General features: G+C 44.4%; 1 protein-coding gene across 3 annotated transcripts in view; it reads left to right on the forward strand.

Moving 5' to 3' along the window:
• The first annotated feature begins 4669 nt into the window (after positions 1 to 4669).
• Positions 4670 to 16214, forward strand: part of LOC117970347 (butyrophilin subfamily 1 member A1-like) — a 328161-nt gene continuing 316616 nt past the window's right edge. For all 3 annotated transcript variants that reach the window (XM_059014429.1, XM_059014428.1, XM_059014430.1), the window contains exons 1-2: positions 4670 to 4749; positions 4947 to 5294. In XM_059014429.1, the coding sequence (XP_058870412.1) occupies positions 4680 to 4749; positions 4947 to 5294 (418 nt within the window). In that variant the 5' untranslated portion in view covers positions 4670 to 4679. The remainder of the gene's footprint in view (positions 4750 to 4946; positions 5295 to 16214) is intronic.

Here is a 16214-nt window from a genome sequence, read left to right on the forward strand (position 1 = left end):
AGGCATCTGTCCCTTGATTGGCTAGCAGCACATGCGTGTGTAAATATTTCAGTACAAACCTACATTCTGGTCTGGTCAATGCTTGTATACAGTGTGGATGTTTTATAAGTGTAAGTGAAGCTAAGTGAAGCTCACAGTCTCTACTCAGTGAATTATGAACACCCTGTACAGTTCACTGAAGATGCCTACAGTCCCTCAGGACTCACAGTCTCTACTCAGTGAATTATGAACACCCTGTACAGTTCACTGAAGATGCCTACAGCCCCTCAGGACTCACAGTCTCTACTCAGTGAATTATGAACACCCTGTACAGTTCACTGAAGATGCCTACAGCCCCTCAGGACTCACAGTCTCTACTCAGTGAATTATGAACACCCTGTACAGTTCACTGAAGATACCTACAGTCCCTCAGGACTCACAGTCTCTACTCAGTGAATTATGAACACCCTGTACAGTTCACTGAAGATGCCTACAGTCCCTCAGGACTCACAGTCTCTACTCAGTGAATTATGAACACCCTGTACAGTTCACTGAAGATGCCTCCAGTCCCTCAGGACTCACAGTCTCTACTCAGTGAATTATGAACACCCTGTACAGTTCACTGAAGATACCTACAGTCCCTCAGGACTCACAGTCTCTACTCAGTGAATTATGGGCTTCTGTGGTGACATGGATACTGCAGGCCTCATCATTTATCATGCCACGAGAGTTTATTCCTTTTATTATTATTATTATTGATTTTTTAACTGCCTGTTTTGTCACATGTAATAAATGTGTTATTATTATTATTTGTTTATTTAGCAGATGCCTTTATCCAAGGCAACTTACAGAGACTAGGGTGTGTGAACTATGCATCAGCTGCAGAGTCACTTACAACTACGTCTCACCTGAAAGACGGAGCACAAGGAGGTGAAGTGACTTGCTCAGGGTCACACAATGAGTCAGTGGCCGAGGTGGGATTTGAACCAGGGACCTCCTGGTTACAAGCCTGTTTCCTTAACCACTGGACCACACAGCCTGTGTTATCGGCTCTGCTGGGATGAGTCGTGATCAGTTGTAGTGTAGATCCAGCTAGTTTCTCCCCTACTTGAAGCCTGTGTTTCAGAAAGGTTTATTTGTAGCTTGTATTGTCATTCTGGAGTATTTGGCTGTCACTGTAGTTTCTTTTCTGTCTCGATGGCAGCGCGCTGTGTTTATTTATTTCTAGAAAGGGAAGCTCAGGAACGAACAGAAATTCAGCACTCTTGACTGAAACACTTTACAGCAGGTCGATGCAGAGTCGGTATCCGCATGGGATGGGATGTCGTGTGGTTCAGTTGTGCGGACCATGTGAAAGATTTCTGGGGGTGCGCCTGTCACAGTTCATATGTGATGATACTACAATGGAAACTGCAATCTAATTTAAAAAAACAAGCATACAGTCAGAAATCCAGTTAAGTGATTGTTTTGTACTCAGACAGAGGAATTTTGAAATTCAAAAGTCGTACAGCTTTCATTTATACAGTGGCTTTCATGCTATGGGGCTAAATACATGTTGTGGAAGATATGAAATTTACACTGGCTTACCTACAGATGAAGTGAAGGGTTGTTATTATTATTATTATTATTATTATTAGTATTATTATTAGTATTATTATTATTATTATTATTATTATTATTATTTTAATAATATGCTGCAGAGAGTTTGAAACGTGTGGGGTACAGTTTCTCTTTTAATTGTCTTGCTGTCCTTGTGGGATCCACAGCATAGTAAAGGTCAGTGAAATTCTGGTTCTGATTCGGATTATTATTCAGCAGTGAGTCGACTGGACTTGCCTCTGATTCACTTACATCCGACAGGCCTTAGGCCAGCCTCCACAGGCTCTCTGCTTACAATTGCAATGAATCAATACTGTGTCCTGCCATTGTCCATACACTGCAACACACACTGAGAGCCATTTCAACCAGCTTCTCTCTATAACCCTAACCCTAACCCATGCACTGCAACACACACTGAGAGCCATTTCAACCAGCTTCTCTCTATAACCCTAACCCTAACCTATGCACTGCAACACACACTGAGAGCCATTTCAATCAGCTTCTCTCTATAACCCTAACACATGCACTGCTCCACACACTGAGAGCCATTTCAACCAGCTTCTCTCTATAACCCTAACCCTAACCCATACACTGCTCCACACACTGAGAGCCATTTCAACAGGCAGGCTGCTGATAATCAGATCAGTAGTTCTAACTGTGATACACAGACAGGCTGCTGATAATCAGATCACTAGTTCTAACTGTGATACACAGGCAGGCTGCTGATAATCAGATCACTAGTTCTAACTGTGATACACAGGCAGGCTGCTGATAATCAGATCACTAGTTCTAACTGTGATACACAGGCAGGCTGCTGATAATCAGATCACTAGTTCTAACTGTGATACACAGGCAGGCTGCTGATAATCAGATCACTAGTTCACACAGTGGATAAGGGTGTGGTGATTCAAGAGTATCACACTGTGTCAGTATATGAAGCCATCTGTCCCTTGATTGGCTAGCAGCACATGCGTGTGTAAATATTTCAGTACAAACCTACATTCTGGTCTGGTCAATGCTTGTATACAGTGTGGATGTTTTATAAGTGTAAGTGAAGCTAAGTGAAGCTCACATTCTCTACTCAGTGAATTATGAACACCCTGTACAGTTCACTGAAGATGCCTACAGTCCCTCAGGACTCACAGTCTCTACTCAGTGAATTATGAACACCCTGTACAGTTCACTGAAGATGCCTACAGCCCCTCAGGACTCACAGTCTCTACTCAGTGAATTATGAACACCCTGTACAGTTCACTGAAGATGCCTATAGCCCCTCAGGACTCACAGTCTCTACTCAGTGAATTATGAACACCCTGTACAGTTCACTGAAGATACCTACAGTCTCTCAGGACTCACAGTCTCTACTCAGTGAATTATGAACACCCTGTACAGTTCACTGAAGATGCCTACAGTCCCTCAGGACTCACAGTCTCTACTCAGTGAATTATGAACACCCTGTACAGTTCACTGAAGATGCCTCCAGTCCCTCAGGACTCACAGTCTCTACTCAGTGAATTATGAACACCCTGTACAGTTCACTGAAGATACCTACAGTCCCTCAGGATTCACAGTCTCTACTCAGTGAATTATGAACACCCTGTACAGTTCACTGAAGATGCCTCCAGTCCCTCAGGACTCACAGTCTCTACTCAGTGAATTATGAACACCCTGTACAGTTCACTGAAGATGCCTGCATCAGTGTATGGCTTCATTTTATACAAAACTATTACACCGTGTAACAATTTTTTTTTTTTTTTGTTCCTGGGTAGTAAGTGTTATTTCCTAATTGCTTATGCCTCAAAGTATAGAAAATGGCTATTATTCCCCACAAACTTTGCTTTTGTGACCAGGACAGTGATATTTTGAAATTTACCTATTTTCCAGAACATTCCAGATAGATTCAGTGCTGAGTAAACTTGGAGTAACTTCTAGAACTTTCTAGAACTTTCCAGTAATATAAATAGTAGTATAAATACAGGGGCCTTAAGCCCACCAGTTCAGTTTAGTTCCAGCTGCCTAAGTGGATACATATCTGCATTTTTCTGAGATGGCATCAAGAGGCTGCAATGGTGGCATTCCTGATGGGTCTCCAAGGCGGTTTTTACCAAGTTTCCCTGCTATCTTTGCCTTTGGGGCACTACCACAGGCGGGACTGGCCACAGCGGTCCGAGTTCTCTGTGGGGAGGAACAACGTCAAGTGGGAGCCACTGGTGGACCCCCGGAAGGTGCTGATGCCACCACTGCACATCAAACTGGGCCTTATGAAACAATTTGTCAGAGCTCTAGATAAGGAGTCGGCAGCCTTCAAGTACCTTCAAGACTTCTTCCCTAAGCTGTCTGAGGCAAAGGTCAAAGCCGGTGTCTTCGTCGGACCACAGATAAAGAAGATCCTGGAGTGCAATGAATTCCCCAAGAAGCTCACTAGTAAGGAGAAAGCGGCTTGGAACAGCTTTGTCGCAGTGGTTCGGGGCTTCCTGGGCAATCACAAGGCCGAAAACTATGTGGAGCTGGTTAAGACTCTGGTGAAGAACTACGGCACAATGGGCTGTAGGATGTCCCTCAAAGTCCATATCCTTGATGCTCATCTTGATAAATTCAAGGAGAACATGGGAGCGTACTCGGAGGAGCAAGGCGAGCGCTTCCACCAGGATATACTGGACTTTGAACGCCGCTACCAAGGACAGTATAACGAGAACATGATGGGAGACTACATTTGGGGGCTGATTCGTGAAAGTGATTTACAGTATAATCGTAAATCTCGAAAAACTACTCACTTCTAAATCTTTTGTAATCATTTTTGTATTACTTTAGTATAAATACATGTTAATTTGGATTCATATGTTGTTTTTTTCTGACTTTATGTGAACGAAAAGACACAAATTCGACCGTTTTCTCATTGGAAATAGGTAAATTTCAAAATATCACTGTCTGGTCACAAAAGCAAAGTTTGTGGGGAATAATAGCCATTTTCTATACTTTTGAGGCATAAGCAATTAGGAAATAACACTTACTACCCAGGAACAAAAATTGCGTTACATAGTGTAATCTGTTTGTGTCACACAGCTTTGACTAAGAGATCTATATTGTTATTTTCTAGGAGAATGAAGATGAGATTCCTGGGGAGGACCTGTCTCATTGTATTGAGTTTGCTACCAGTTTCTACACAGGCAGGTGAGAGGGACTGTAGAAATGAAACTGATCCATTGAGATGCTCCCTCTTATTTCCAGGGCCCTGTATATAGCTGCCTACATCGATGTATGAGCTCACAGAACAGTTAATAGCTCTGAACTATTTCTAATACTAGAGTCCTGTTTTGAGAAATGGCCTATTTGTTTGCAATTGCTTTACCTCGTCTTTTCTTTCTCAGATGCATGGACTGTTGTTGGCTCTGATCAGCCTGTCATTGCTGAGCCTGGTGATGAAGTCATCCTGCCCTGTCACATTTCACCCAGACTCAGTGCTGTGGACATGGAAGTGAGGTGGTTCAGGGAGAGATTCGACAGGCCTGTTCATTTATATCTGAACCAAAGGGATCAGCTCGGCAGACAGGACAGTGACTACCAGGACCGCACTGCTCTCCCTCCCTCTGCACTTCAGAGAGGCGATATCTCTCTGAGACTGAGAAACCTCCGGCCCTCTGACAGAGGCGTCTATACCTGCTTAGCTGATGATGGAAGTCAGTATGAAGAAGGACAGATTGAAGTGATAGTCGCAGGTCAGTAATGTTTGATACACACATTGAACACCATTACTAATGTATTGCCAGCTCCTGTCTCTTCATCAGGCGTGGCGTGGCTCTGCCCCACCAGTTTGAATTCAATAATTTGCTGTTTTGTCGCTGGCCGCTAGTAACATCATTACAGACATCATTACTGTAATTACACTGCCTAGTGCTACCACCGCAAATGAACATGAGAATGTGTAGTAAGGACCTTGGGCGGTTTCCCTGTGCCCCTGTAGCACATGCACAGCAGTGATTCCTGAGCTCTGTGTTGAATGGCAGTGCCCTCGTGTGTTCAGTGCTCTATGGGATGGTTTCCCTGTAGCACATGCACAGCAGTGATTCCTGAGCTGTGTGTTGAATGGCAGTGCCCTCGTGTGTTCAGTGCTCTATGGGATGGTTTCCCTGTAGCACATGCACAGCAGTGATTCCTGAGCTCTGTGTTGAATGGCAGTGCCCTCGTGTGTTCAGTGCTCTATGGGATGGTTTCCCTGTAGCACATGCACAGCAGTGATTCCTGAGCTCTGTGTTGAATGGCAGTGCCCTCGTGTGTTCAGTGCTCTATGGGATGGTTTCCCTGTAGCACATGCACAGCAGTGATTCCTGAGCTCTGTGTTGAATGGCAGTGCCCTCGTGTGTTCAGTGCTCTATGGGATGGTTTCCCTGTAGCACATGCACAGCAGTGATTCCTGAGCTCTGTGTTGAATGGCAGTGCCCTCGTGTGTTCAGTGCTCTATGGGATGGTTTCTCTGTAGCACATGCACAGCAGTGATTCCTGAACTCTGTGTTGAATGGCAGTGCCCTCGTGTGTTCAGTGCTCTATGGGATGGTTTCCCTGTAGCACATGCACAGCAGTGATTCCTGAGCTGTGTGTTGAATGGCAGTGCCCTCGTGTGTTCAGTGCTCTATGGGATGGTTTCCCTGTAGCACATGCACAGCAGTGATTCCTGAGCTCTGTGTTGAATGGCAGTGCCCTCGTGTGTTCAGTGCTCTATGGGATGGTTTCCCTGTAGCACATGCACAGCAGTGATTCCTGAGCTCTGTGTTGAATGGCAGTGCCCTCGTGTGTTCAGTGCTCTATGGGATGGTTTCCCTGTAGCACATGCACAGCAGTGATTCCTGAGCTCTGTGTTGAATGGCAGTGCCCTCGTGTGTTCAGTGCTCTATGGGATGGTTTCCCTGTAGCACATGCACAGCAGTGATTCCTGAGCTCTGTGTTGAATGGCAGTGCCCTCGTGTGTTCAGTGCTCTATGGGATGGTTTCTCTGTAGCACATGCACAGCAGTGATTCCTGAACTCTGTGTTGAATGGCAGTGCCCTCGTGTGTTCAGTGCTCTATGGGATGGTTTCCCTGTAGCACATGCACAGCATTGATTCCTGAGCTCTGTGTTGAATGGCAGTGCCCTCATGTGTTCAGTGCTCTATGGGATGGTTTCCATGTAGCACATGCACAGCAGTGATTCCTGAGCTCTGTGTTGAATGGCAGTGCCCTCGTGTGTTCAGTGCTCTATGGGATGGTTTCCCTGTAGCACATGCACAGCAGTGATTCCTGAGCTCTGTGTTGAATGGCAGTGCCCTCGTGTGTTCAGTGCTCTATGGGATGGTTTCCCAGTGCCCCTGTAGCACATGCACAGCAGTGATTCCTGAGCTCTGTGTTGAATTGCAGTGCCCTTGTGTGTTCAGTGTTCTATGGGATGGTTTCCATGTAGCACATGCACAGCAATGATTCCTGAGCTCTGTGTTGAATGGCAGTGCCCTCATGTGTTCAGTGCTCTATGGGATGGTTTCCATGTAGCACATGCACAGCAGTGATTCCTGAGCTCTGTGTTGTATGGCAGTGCCCTCGTGTGTTCAGTGCTCTATGTGATGGTTTCCCTGTAGCACATGCACAGCAGTGATTCCTGAGCTCTGTGTTGAATGGCAATGCCCTCGTGTGTTCAGTGCTCTATGGGATGGTTTCCCTGTGCCCCTGTAGCACATGCACAGCAGTGATTCCTGAGCTCTGTGTTGAATGGCAGTGCCCTCGTGTGTTCAGTGCTCTATGGGATGGTTTCCCTGTAGCACATGCACAGCAGTGATTCCTGAGCTCTGTGTTGAATGGCAATGCCCTCGTGTGTTCAGTGCTCTATGGGATGGTTTCCATGTGCCCCTGTAGCACATGCACAGCAGTGATTCCTGAGCTCTGTGTTGAATGGCAGTGCCCTCGTGTGTTCAGTGCTCTATGGGATGGTTTCCCAGTGCCCCTGTAGCACATGCACAGCAGTGATTCCTGAGCTCTGTGTTGAATTGCAGTGCCCTTGTGTGTTCAGTGCTCTATGGGGTGTGTTGTTATCTGTCGCCCAAGTGCAGTGTTTCGCAGGTAAAACAGCCTTGAGTAGGTGAGTACAGTTTGATTTAAGATTTAAGATGATGCTCGTACAGACTTGTCAGCTGCATGTTGTGCTGTGTTATCAAGGAGGCTGTGTGGTCCGGTGGTTAAAGAACCGGGCTTGTAACCAGGAGGTCCCCGGTTCAAATCCCACCTCAGCCACTGACTCATTGTGTGACCCTGAGCAAGTCACTTCACCTCCTTGTGCTCCGTCTTTCAAGTGAGATGTAGTTGTAAGTGACTCTGCAGCTGATGGATAGTTCACACACCCTAGTCTTTGAAGTCGCCTTGTATAAAGGTGTCTGCTAAATAAACTAATAATAATAATAATAATAATAATAATTAGGGCTTCTGATTTTCGGTTTTAACTGATAAAACTCGATAAAACACCCCTGATATAAAAAAAAATTAATTGGTGGATAGCCAATAAACACCGGAAAACACCGGAAAAACTGTCGAAATGGTTATTCTATTCATGTTGACTTTACCCTTTTCACATTTAAAAAAATAAAACCTACTACAAAAATAATAATAAACACATTTCCCAGTGCTGCTGGGCAATGTCCCCCTTCCTGACTTGTATCTATTAGGGATGTGCATGACAAATATTTTGACTATCGATAATTCCACAGCTGTTGAGGTCGACTAATCGAATAGTCGCCGCACCATCCCCCCCCCCGTCTTTCAAAATGAGACGTACATTAAATGCGGAATAATGCAATGTGACACAATTATTGCAATTGCAATAAATTCTGAACTTTATTTGAAAATACTTAGCTAACACAACAACTTTAACAACTTTGTTAAATAAACATTAGGCTATGTAAAAAATACCTTCCTATTAGGAAACATACGGAAATGCCATAGTAACAGCAGCAATAACATAAGCACACCTGTCAACTCTCGTGTGAGACTCTTGTATTTTGCAAGCGTTATTTTTTTTATACCGATATTGTCACAGCCTTTTCCGTTATTTACAATTTCAAATGAATTATAAAGGTTGTGACAATTTAAAAAAAAAAAATAGTTTAGCAATGTGAGCTGCGAGGCAAATGCCTTAACATTAGCATCCTTGTGGCAATAATGTTTTCCGGTCATAACAGCGAAATACAAAATGCATTAGACTATCTAGCTAGCTAATTTATACAATCCACTTAACTAAACGATTTACTTTTCCCTCATTTTCAAACCACACACAACATGCAGACTACCGGTCTACGTTAAATCAAATCGGCAACATACCTGTGCGTTCGAGTTCAGTGAATAAAAAAAAAAAAGCTTGCTATGTATGTATGTAGCTAGCTTAATAACATTAATAAATAAATGAATGAACAAAAAGACCTGAGTGGAATTAACGCACTAGCTTTCCATGGAAGCAAAAAAAAATAATCCTAACAAAAACTCTAGGAATAATTAGGCCATCAATGTCCATTAGTATTATCATGTTCAGTTATTCTTGTTTAAAAAAATCAGCATGTCCACATGGTCCGGGAGAAGACGAGTGCGCAGTCTGGTGACTATCAGGCCCGCAGCCGAGAAAACTCTCTCAGCTGGTACAGAAGTTGCTGGGATGCACAGGTAGGCTTTCGCAAGCCGTGATAACTTCCTGTACCTGTTTTCATTCACCTTCCACCATGCCAAAGGGTCTTCATAGGGAGGAATGCACTCATCTTGTGTGTACTTTTCCAGTTCCGTTTGCAGAGAGGTTGTGGCGTCTGTGTAGTACTCATCTCCGAATAAAGTAGCCACAGCAGAATCCTTGTCAGATCGTTGTTTCTTTGCGGGTGGTCCACTTGCCTCTGATGTACCTGGTTCCTCTTCTGCGATATCAGTGTTCTCCGGGAGATTTGAAAGTAATTCCCCAACTTTATCTTTGACTGCATTCCTGACAGCATCCTCTGTAAACTTCAGGTGTTTGTGTCTGGGGTCTAGAAATGAAGCGATGAGCGCCACCTTCTGCGCTGTTTCTGTGTCTTCGGGTGCCAAGCGGCGCTTAAGTGACTCGGATACAGTTGTTTTAAACTGTGAGACTTTTGTGGACTCTTCTGTGGTAGAAATCAGATGCTTGGACAGCAGAGTGGACGTGACAGGGTACATCATAGAGATCGATACCTCCGACTCACCGCACAAAGCAGTTGTAGCGCATTTCAAGGAGCGTTACACTGGCAGTAGCTCCTCGATAACGTCCCAACTGTCGTCAGCCAGGTCAAGTGTGCGGGCATCTGAATGCTTTGTGTACACCCTGTCAGATAGGACTGCGACAACTGCCCATCTCTGTTCCTGTAAGCGCTCAAACATGTCACAGATTGAATTCCATCGGGTCCGGCAATACTGCACCAGACGGTGCTCAGGCAGAGTTTGTTGTTTTTGTTTCAACTTCAGAGCCTGAGTAGCTATTGCACTGTGATGAAAATGTGACACAAGACGGCTGGCCGCACCGACTACATTATGTATGGCACCAAGTTTAAATCCATCGTTGATGGCGAGCTGCAGAGTGTGTGCAAAGCACAAATTCGAGTCCCATTCAACAAACTCTGAGTTTGCCAAGATGATGTTGCTGGCATTGTCGTGAACACAGGCAGTGATTTTCCCCAGTAAACCCCAATGGTCTACAGCGGTGTTCAACACATCTGCGAGATTCTCTGCTGTATGCCTCTCTGGCGTGGCGTGAGTCTGTAGAACTACGTTTTTCATTTCCCAATCCTCAATGAAATGAAGGTTATTGTGACGTACGACTCGGTATTCGGTGCAGTCCACGCATCTGTAGTAATCGCCACCTTCTCAGCCTTTGACACGTTTCTGCGGACAGACGCTGCTGAATCGGCATGCATTTTTTTCGAGTCGAGTGGTAATTGTTTTAGTGCAGGGTTTTTCATGCATAGACTGTGTATTCCGGTTCCACAAATTTCATCAACTCCCGAAAGCCCTCACCTTCAACAAAACTTATGGGAAGCATGTCCTTTGCCACCATATTAGCAATAAGGGCTGATGTTTTTTCAGCACGTACGTTGTCACACTGACGAGGCCTCACCGCAAAGGATGCAATGGCGGTTTGTTGCAGTCCTCTTTCCTTTTCTGTCGTTGCTAGCGTCGCAGAAGGGTGTTTGGCTTTTAGGTGGGTTAACATACCAGTTGTAGATTTGTGGTAGTTTAAATGCACTGCACATATTTTACACTTAACACTGTTTTCATTTACTTTGTCGAAGTATTTCCATGCAGAACTTTTCTGTGAGGAAGCCATCGTTAGCCGAGGTACGTTCTAGTTTAGCCAATCACAGACAAGAAATAACAAATCCCACCCTCCAGTCAATCTTCATTACCGCTACATAGAGAGCCAATCAGCAGTACAGGCTTTAAAATAAAATCAATATATACATTTTTTTTTTTAACTTTTGAATGTTGGATTCACTTGTCGATAGGTGCCATCGTTATCGAATAGTCGAATGTTCGACTATTCGGTCTCACCCCTAGTATCTATCATTGATTCGTTCTGATTACTTTAAACCCGCCCCAACTACTGAGTGACAGCACATTCCTGCATTTCTATTGGAGACTCCGCTTGTGAGATTTAAAATGAGATTACAATCAGGATGGAGGCTTGTTAGCAGGATTTCAAGCTCTATTACAGTTAAGACACACAGGGTTTAAAACAGAATTGTGGAGAAATGTACAAAAATGCCTACACGCAAAAACCCCAGGAGAATGTGCCTGTGACCAAAGGGATTTCACTGTGGAAGACAGCAAAGGAAAGAAGGTACAATTTAAGTGTGCAAGCATTTTGAAAAGTAACCAAAAACACTAATTTCATACAGTATATCAAAAACGAAAGCCCCGAAAAAAACGATTTACATACAACTCGAAAATAGCTCAAAATAAGCATAGAAAGATATAATTAATAAAACCCGAAAAACAGAATCCCTAATTATAATTCCTGATTGTATGATGTTAATTGTGATGTATAATGTGAGTGTGGGGGTGAAAGATAGCAAGGTTATCGTGTTACTTCAAATATTTTTATTTGATTTATTTTTTGTGACTTTTTCCCATAATCTGTAGTTACTGTAGCTTTGAAAAAGGTACTCTGCCGAAACCCGTCCTTCTTAATATATATATTTTTGTTTTTATATTAACACCCCACATGTTTCAGAATTCACCAGCCGCTACTGCTCTTCATTACAAAACTCACCACGGCTGTAAATGAAAATCAAATTCTAGACTTGCAGTATGCTGAACAAGTTGATGAGCATGACACATACAACAGTCTGTACAGAACTGTATAGAATATGAATTACCAAGTTACAAACATGTCAGTGTGACATGCAGACAGGATGCTGAACAGAAACACAGACTCCCCCTACACCCTCACAATCTGATATTCTCAATAACCTTCACTTAATGTTAATACCAAGTTTCACAACAATCGATTGAGCAGTTCTCTGGATATATAGAGCAATCTGTGAAGTGAGACATGCATACAGTACATACGACCGCCTCCCCTAGAGCCCCTTCACAGGGCATAATATAATACAGGGGAGCTGGGATCCTCACAGGACTGGATATGTCAGCACTGACACAGTAACTCATAATATAATACAGGGGAGCTGGGATCCTCGCAGGACTGGATATGTCAGCACTGACACAGTAACTCATAATATAATACAGGGGAGCTGGGATCCTCACAGGACTGGATATGTCAGCACTGACACAGTAACTCATAATATAATACAGGGGAGCTGGGATCCTCACAGGACTGGATATGTCAGCACTGACACAGTAACTCATAATATAATACAGGGGAGCTGGGATCCTCACAGGACTGGATATGTCAGCACTGACACAGTAACTCATAATATAATACAGGGGAGCTGGGATCCTCGCAGGACTGGATATGTCAGCACTGACACAGTAACTCATAATATAATACAGGGGAGCTGGGATCCTCACAGGACTGGATATGTCAGCACTGACACAGTAACTCATAATATAACACAGGGGAGCTGGGATCCTCACAGGACTGGATATGTCAGCACTGACACAGTAACTCATAATATAATACAGGGGAGCTGGGATCCTCACAGGACTGGATATGTCAGCACTGACACAGTAACTCATAATATAATACAGGGGAGCTGGGATCCTCACAGGACTGGATATGTCAGCACTGACACAGTAACTCATAATATAATACAGGGGAGCTGGGATCCTCACAGGACTGGATATGTCAGCACTGACACAGTAACTCATAATATAATACAGGGGAGCTGGGATCCTCACAGGACTGGATATGTCAGCACTGACACAGTAACTCATAATATATTACAGAGGAGCTGGGATCCTCGCAGGACTGGATATGTCAGCACTGACACAGTAACTCATAATATAATACAGGGGAGCTGGGATCCTCACAGGACTGGATATGTCAGCACTGACACAGTAACTCATAATATAATACAGGGGAGCTGGGATCCTCACAGGACTGGATATGTCAGCACTGACACAGTAACTCATAATATAATACAGGGGAGCTGGGATCCTCACAGGACTGGATATGTCAGCACTGACACAGTAACTCATAATATAATACAGAGGAGCTGGGATCCTCGCAGGACTGGATATGTCAGCACTGACACAGTAACTCATAATATAATACAGGGGAGCTGGGATCCTCGCAGGACTGGATATGTCAGCACTGACACAGTAACTCATAATATAATACAGGGGAGCTGGGATCCTCGCAGGACTGGATATGTCAGCACTGACACAGTAACTCATAATATAATACAGGGGAGCTGGGATCCTCGCAGGACTGGATATGTCAGCACTGACACAGTAACTCATAATATAATACAGGGGAGCTGGGATCCTCACAGGACTGGATATGTCAGCACTGACACAGTAACTCATAATATAACACAGGGGAGCTGGGATCCTCACAGGACTGGATATGTCAGCACTGACACAGTAACTCATAATATAATACAGGGGAGCTGGGATCCTCACAGGACTGGATATGTCAGCACTGACACAGTAACTCATAATATAATACAGGGGAGCTGGGATCCTCACAGGACTGGATATGTCAGCACTGACACAGTAACTCATAATATAATACAGGGGAGCTGGGATCCTCACAGGACTGGATATGTCAGCACTGACACAGTAACTCATAATATAATACAGGGGAGCTGGGATCCTCACAGGACTGGATATGTCAGCACTGACACAGTAACTCATAATATATTACAGAGGAGCTGGGATCCTCGCAGGACTGGATATGTCAGCACTGACACAGTAACTCATAATATAATACAGGGGAGCTGGGATCCTCACAGGACTGGATATGTCAGCACTGACACAGTAACTCATAATATAATACAGGGGAGCTGGGATCCTCACAGGACTGGATATGTCAGCACTGACACAGTAACTCATAATATAATACAGGGGAGCTGGGATCCTCACAGGACTGGATATGTCAGCACTGACACAGTAACTCATAATATAATACAGAGGAGCTGGGATCCTCGCAGGACTGGATATGTCAGCACTGACACAGTAACTCATAATATAATACAGGGGAGCTGGGATCCTCGCAGGACTGGATATGTCAGCACTGACACAGTAACTCATAATATAATACAGGGGAGCTGGGATCCTCGCAGGACTGGATATGTCAGCACTGACACAGTAACTCATAATATAATACAGGGGAGCTGGGATCCTCGCAGGACTGGATATGTCAGCACTGACACAGTAACTCATAATATAATACAGGGGAGCTGGGATCCTCGCAGGACTGGATATGTCAGCACTGACACAGTAACTCATAATATAATACAGGGGAGCTGGGATCCTCACAGGACTGGATATGTCAGCACTGACACAGTAACTCATAATATAATACAGGGGAGCTGGGATCCTCACAGGACTGGATATGTCAGCACTGACACAGTAACTCATAATATAATACAGGGGAGCTGGGATCCTCACAGGACTGGATATGTCAGCACTGACACAGTAACTCATAATATAATACAGGGGAGCTGGGATCCTCACAGGACTGGATATGTCAGCACTGACACAGTAACTCATAATATAATACAGGGGAGCTGGGATCCTCACAGGACTGGATATGTCAGCACTGACACAGTAACTCATAATATAATACAGGGGAGCTGGGATCCTCACAGGACTGGATATGTCAGCACTGACACAGTAACTCATAATATAATACAGGGGAGCTGGGATCTTCACAGGACTGGATATGTCAGCACTGACACAGTAACTCATAATATAATACAGGGGAGCTGGGATCCTCACAGGACTGGATATGTCAGTACTGACACAGTAACTCATAATATAATACAGGGGAGCTGGGATCCTCACAGGACTGGATATGTCAGCACTGACACAGTAACTCATAATATAATACAGGGGAGCTGGGATCCTCACAGGACTGGATATGTCAGCACTGACACAGTAACTCATAATATAACACAGGGGAGCTGGGATCCTCACAGGACTGGATATGTCAGCACTGACACAGTAACTCATAATATAACACAGGGGAGCTGGGATCCTCACAGGACTGGATATGTCAGCACTGACACAGTAACTCATAATATAACACAGGGGAGCTGGGATCCTCACAGGACTGGATATGTCAGCACTGACACAGTAACTCATAATATAATACAGGGGAGCTGGGATCCTCACAGGACTGGATATGTCAGCACTGACACAGTAACTCATAATATAATACAGGGGAGCTGGGATCCTCACAGGACTGGATATGTCAGCACTGACACAGTAACTCATAATATAATACAGGGGAGCTGGGATCCTCACAGGACTGGATATGTCAGCACTGACACAGTAACTCATAATATAATACAGGGGAGCTGGGATCCTCACAGGACTGGATATGTCAGCACTGACACAGTAACTCATAATATAATACAGGGGAGCTGGGATCCTCACAGGACTGGATATGTCAGCACTGACACAGTAACTCATAATATAATACAGGGGAGCTGGGATCCTCACAGGACTGGATATGTCAGCACTGACACAGTAACTCATAATATAATACAGGGGAGCTGGGATCCTCACAGGACTGGATATGTCAGCACTGACACAGTAACTCATAATATAATACAGGGGAGCTGGGATCCTCACAGGACTGGATATGTCAGCACTGACACAGTAACTCATAATATAATACAGGGGAGCTGGGATCCTCACAGGACTGGATATGTCAGCACTGACACAGTAACTCATAATATAATACAGGGGAGCTGGGATCCTCACAGGACTGGATATGTCAGCACTGACACAGTAACTCATAATATAATACAGGGGAGCTGGGATCCTCACAGGACTGGATATGTCAGCACTGACAGTAACTCATAATATAATACAGGGGAGCTGGGATCCTCACAGGACTGGATATGTCAGCACTGACACAGTAACTCATAATATAATACAGGGGAGCTGGGATCTTCACAGGACTGGATATGTCAGCACTGACACAGTAACTCATAATA

Source organism: Acipenser ruthenus, chromosome 48, assembly GCF_902713425.1.
Source record: "Acipenser ruthenus chromosome 48, fAciRut3.2 maternal haplotype, whole genome shotgun sequence".
NCBI lineage: Eukaryota > Metazoa > Chordata > Actinopteri > Acipenseriformes > Acipenseridae > Acipenser > Acipenser ruthenus.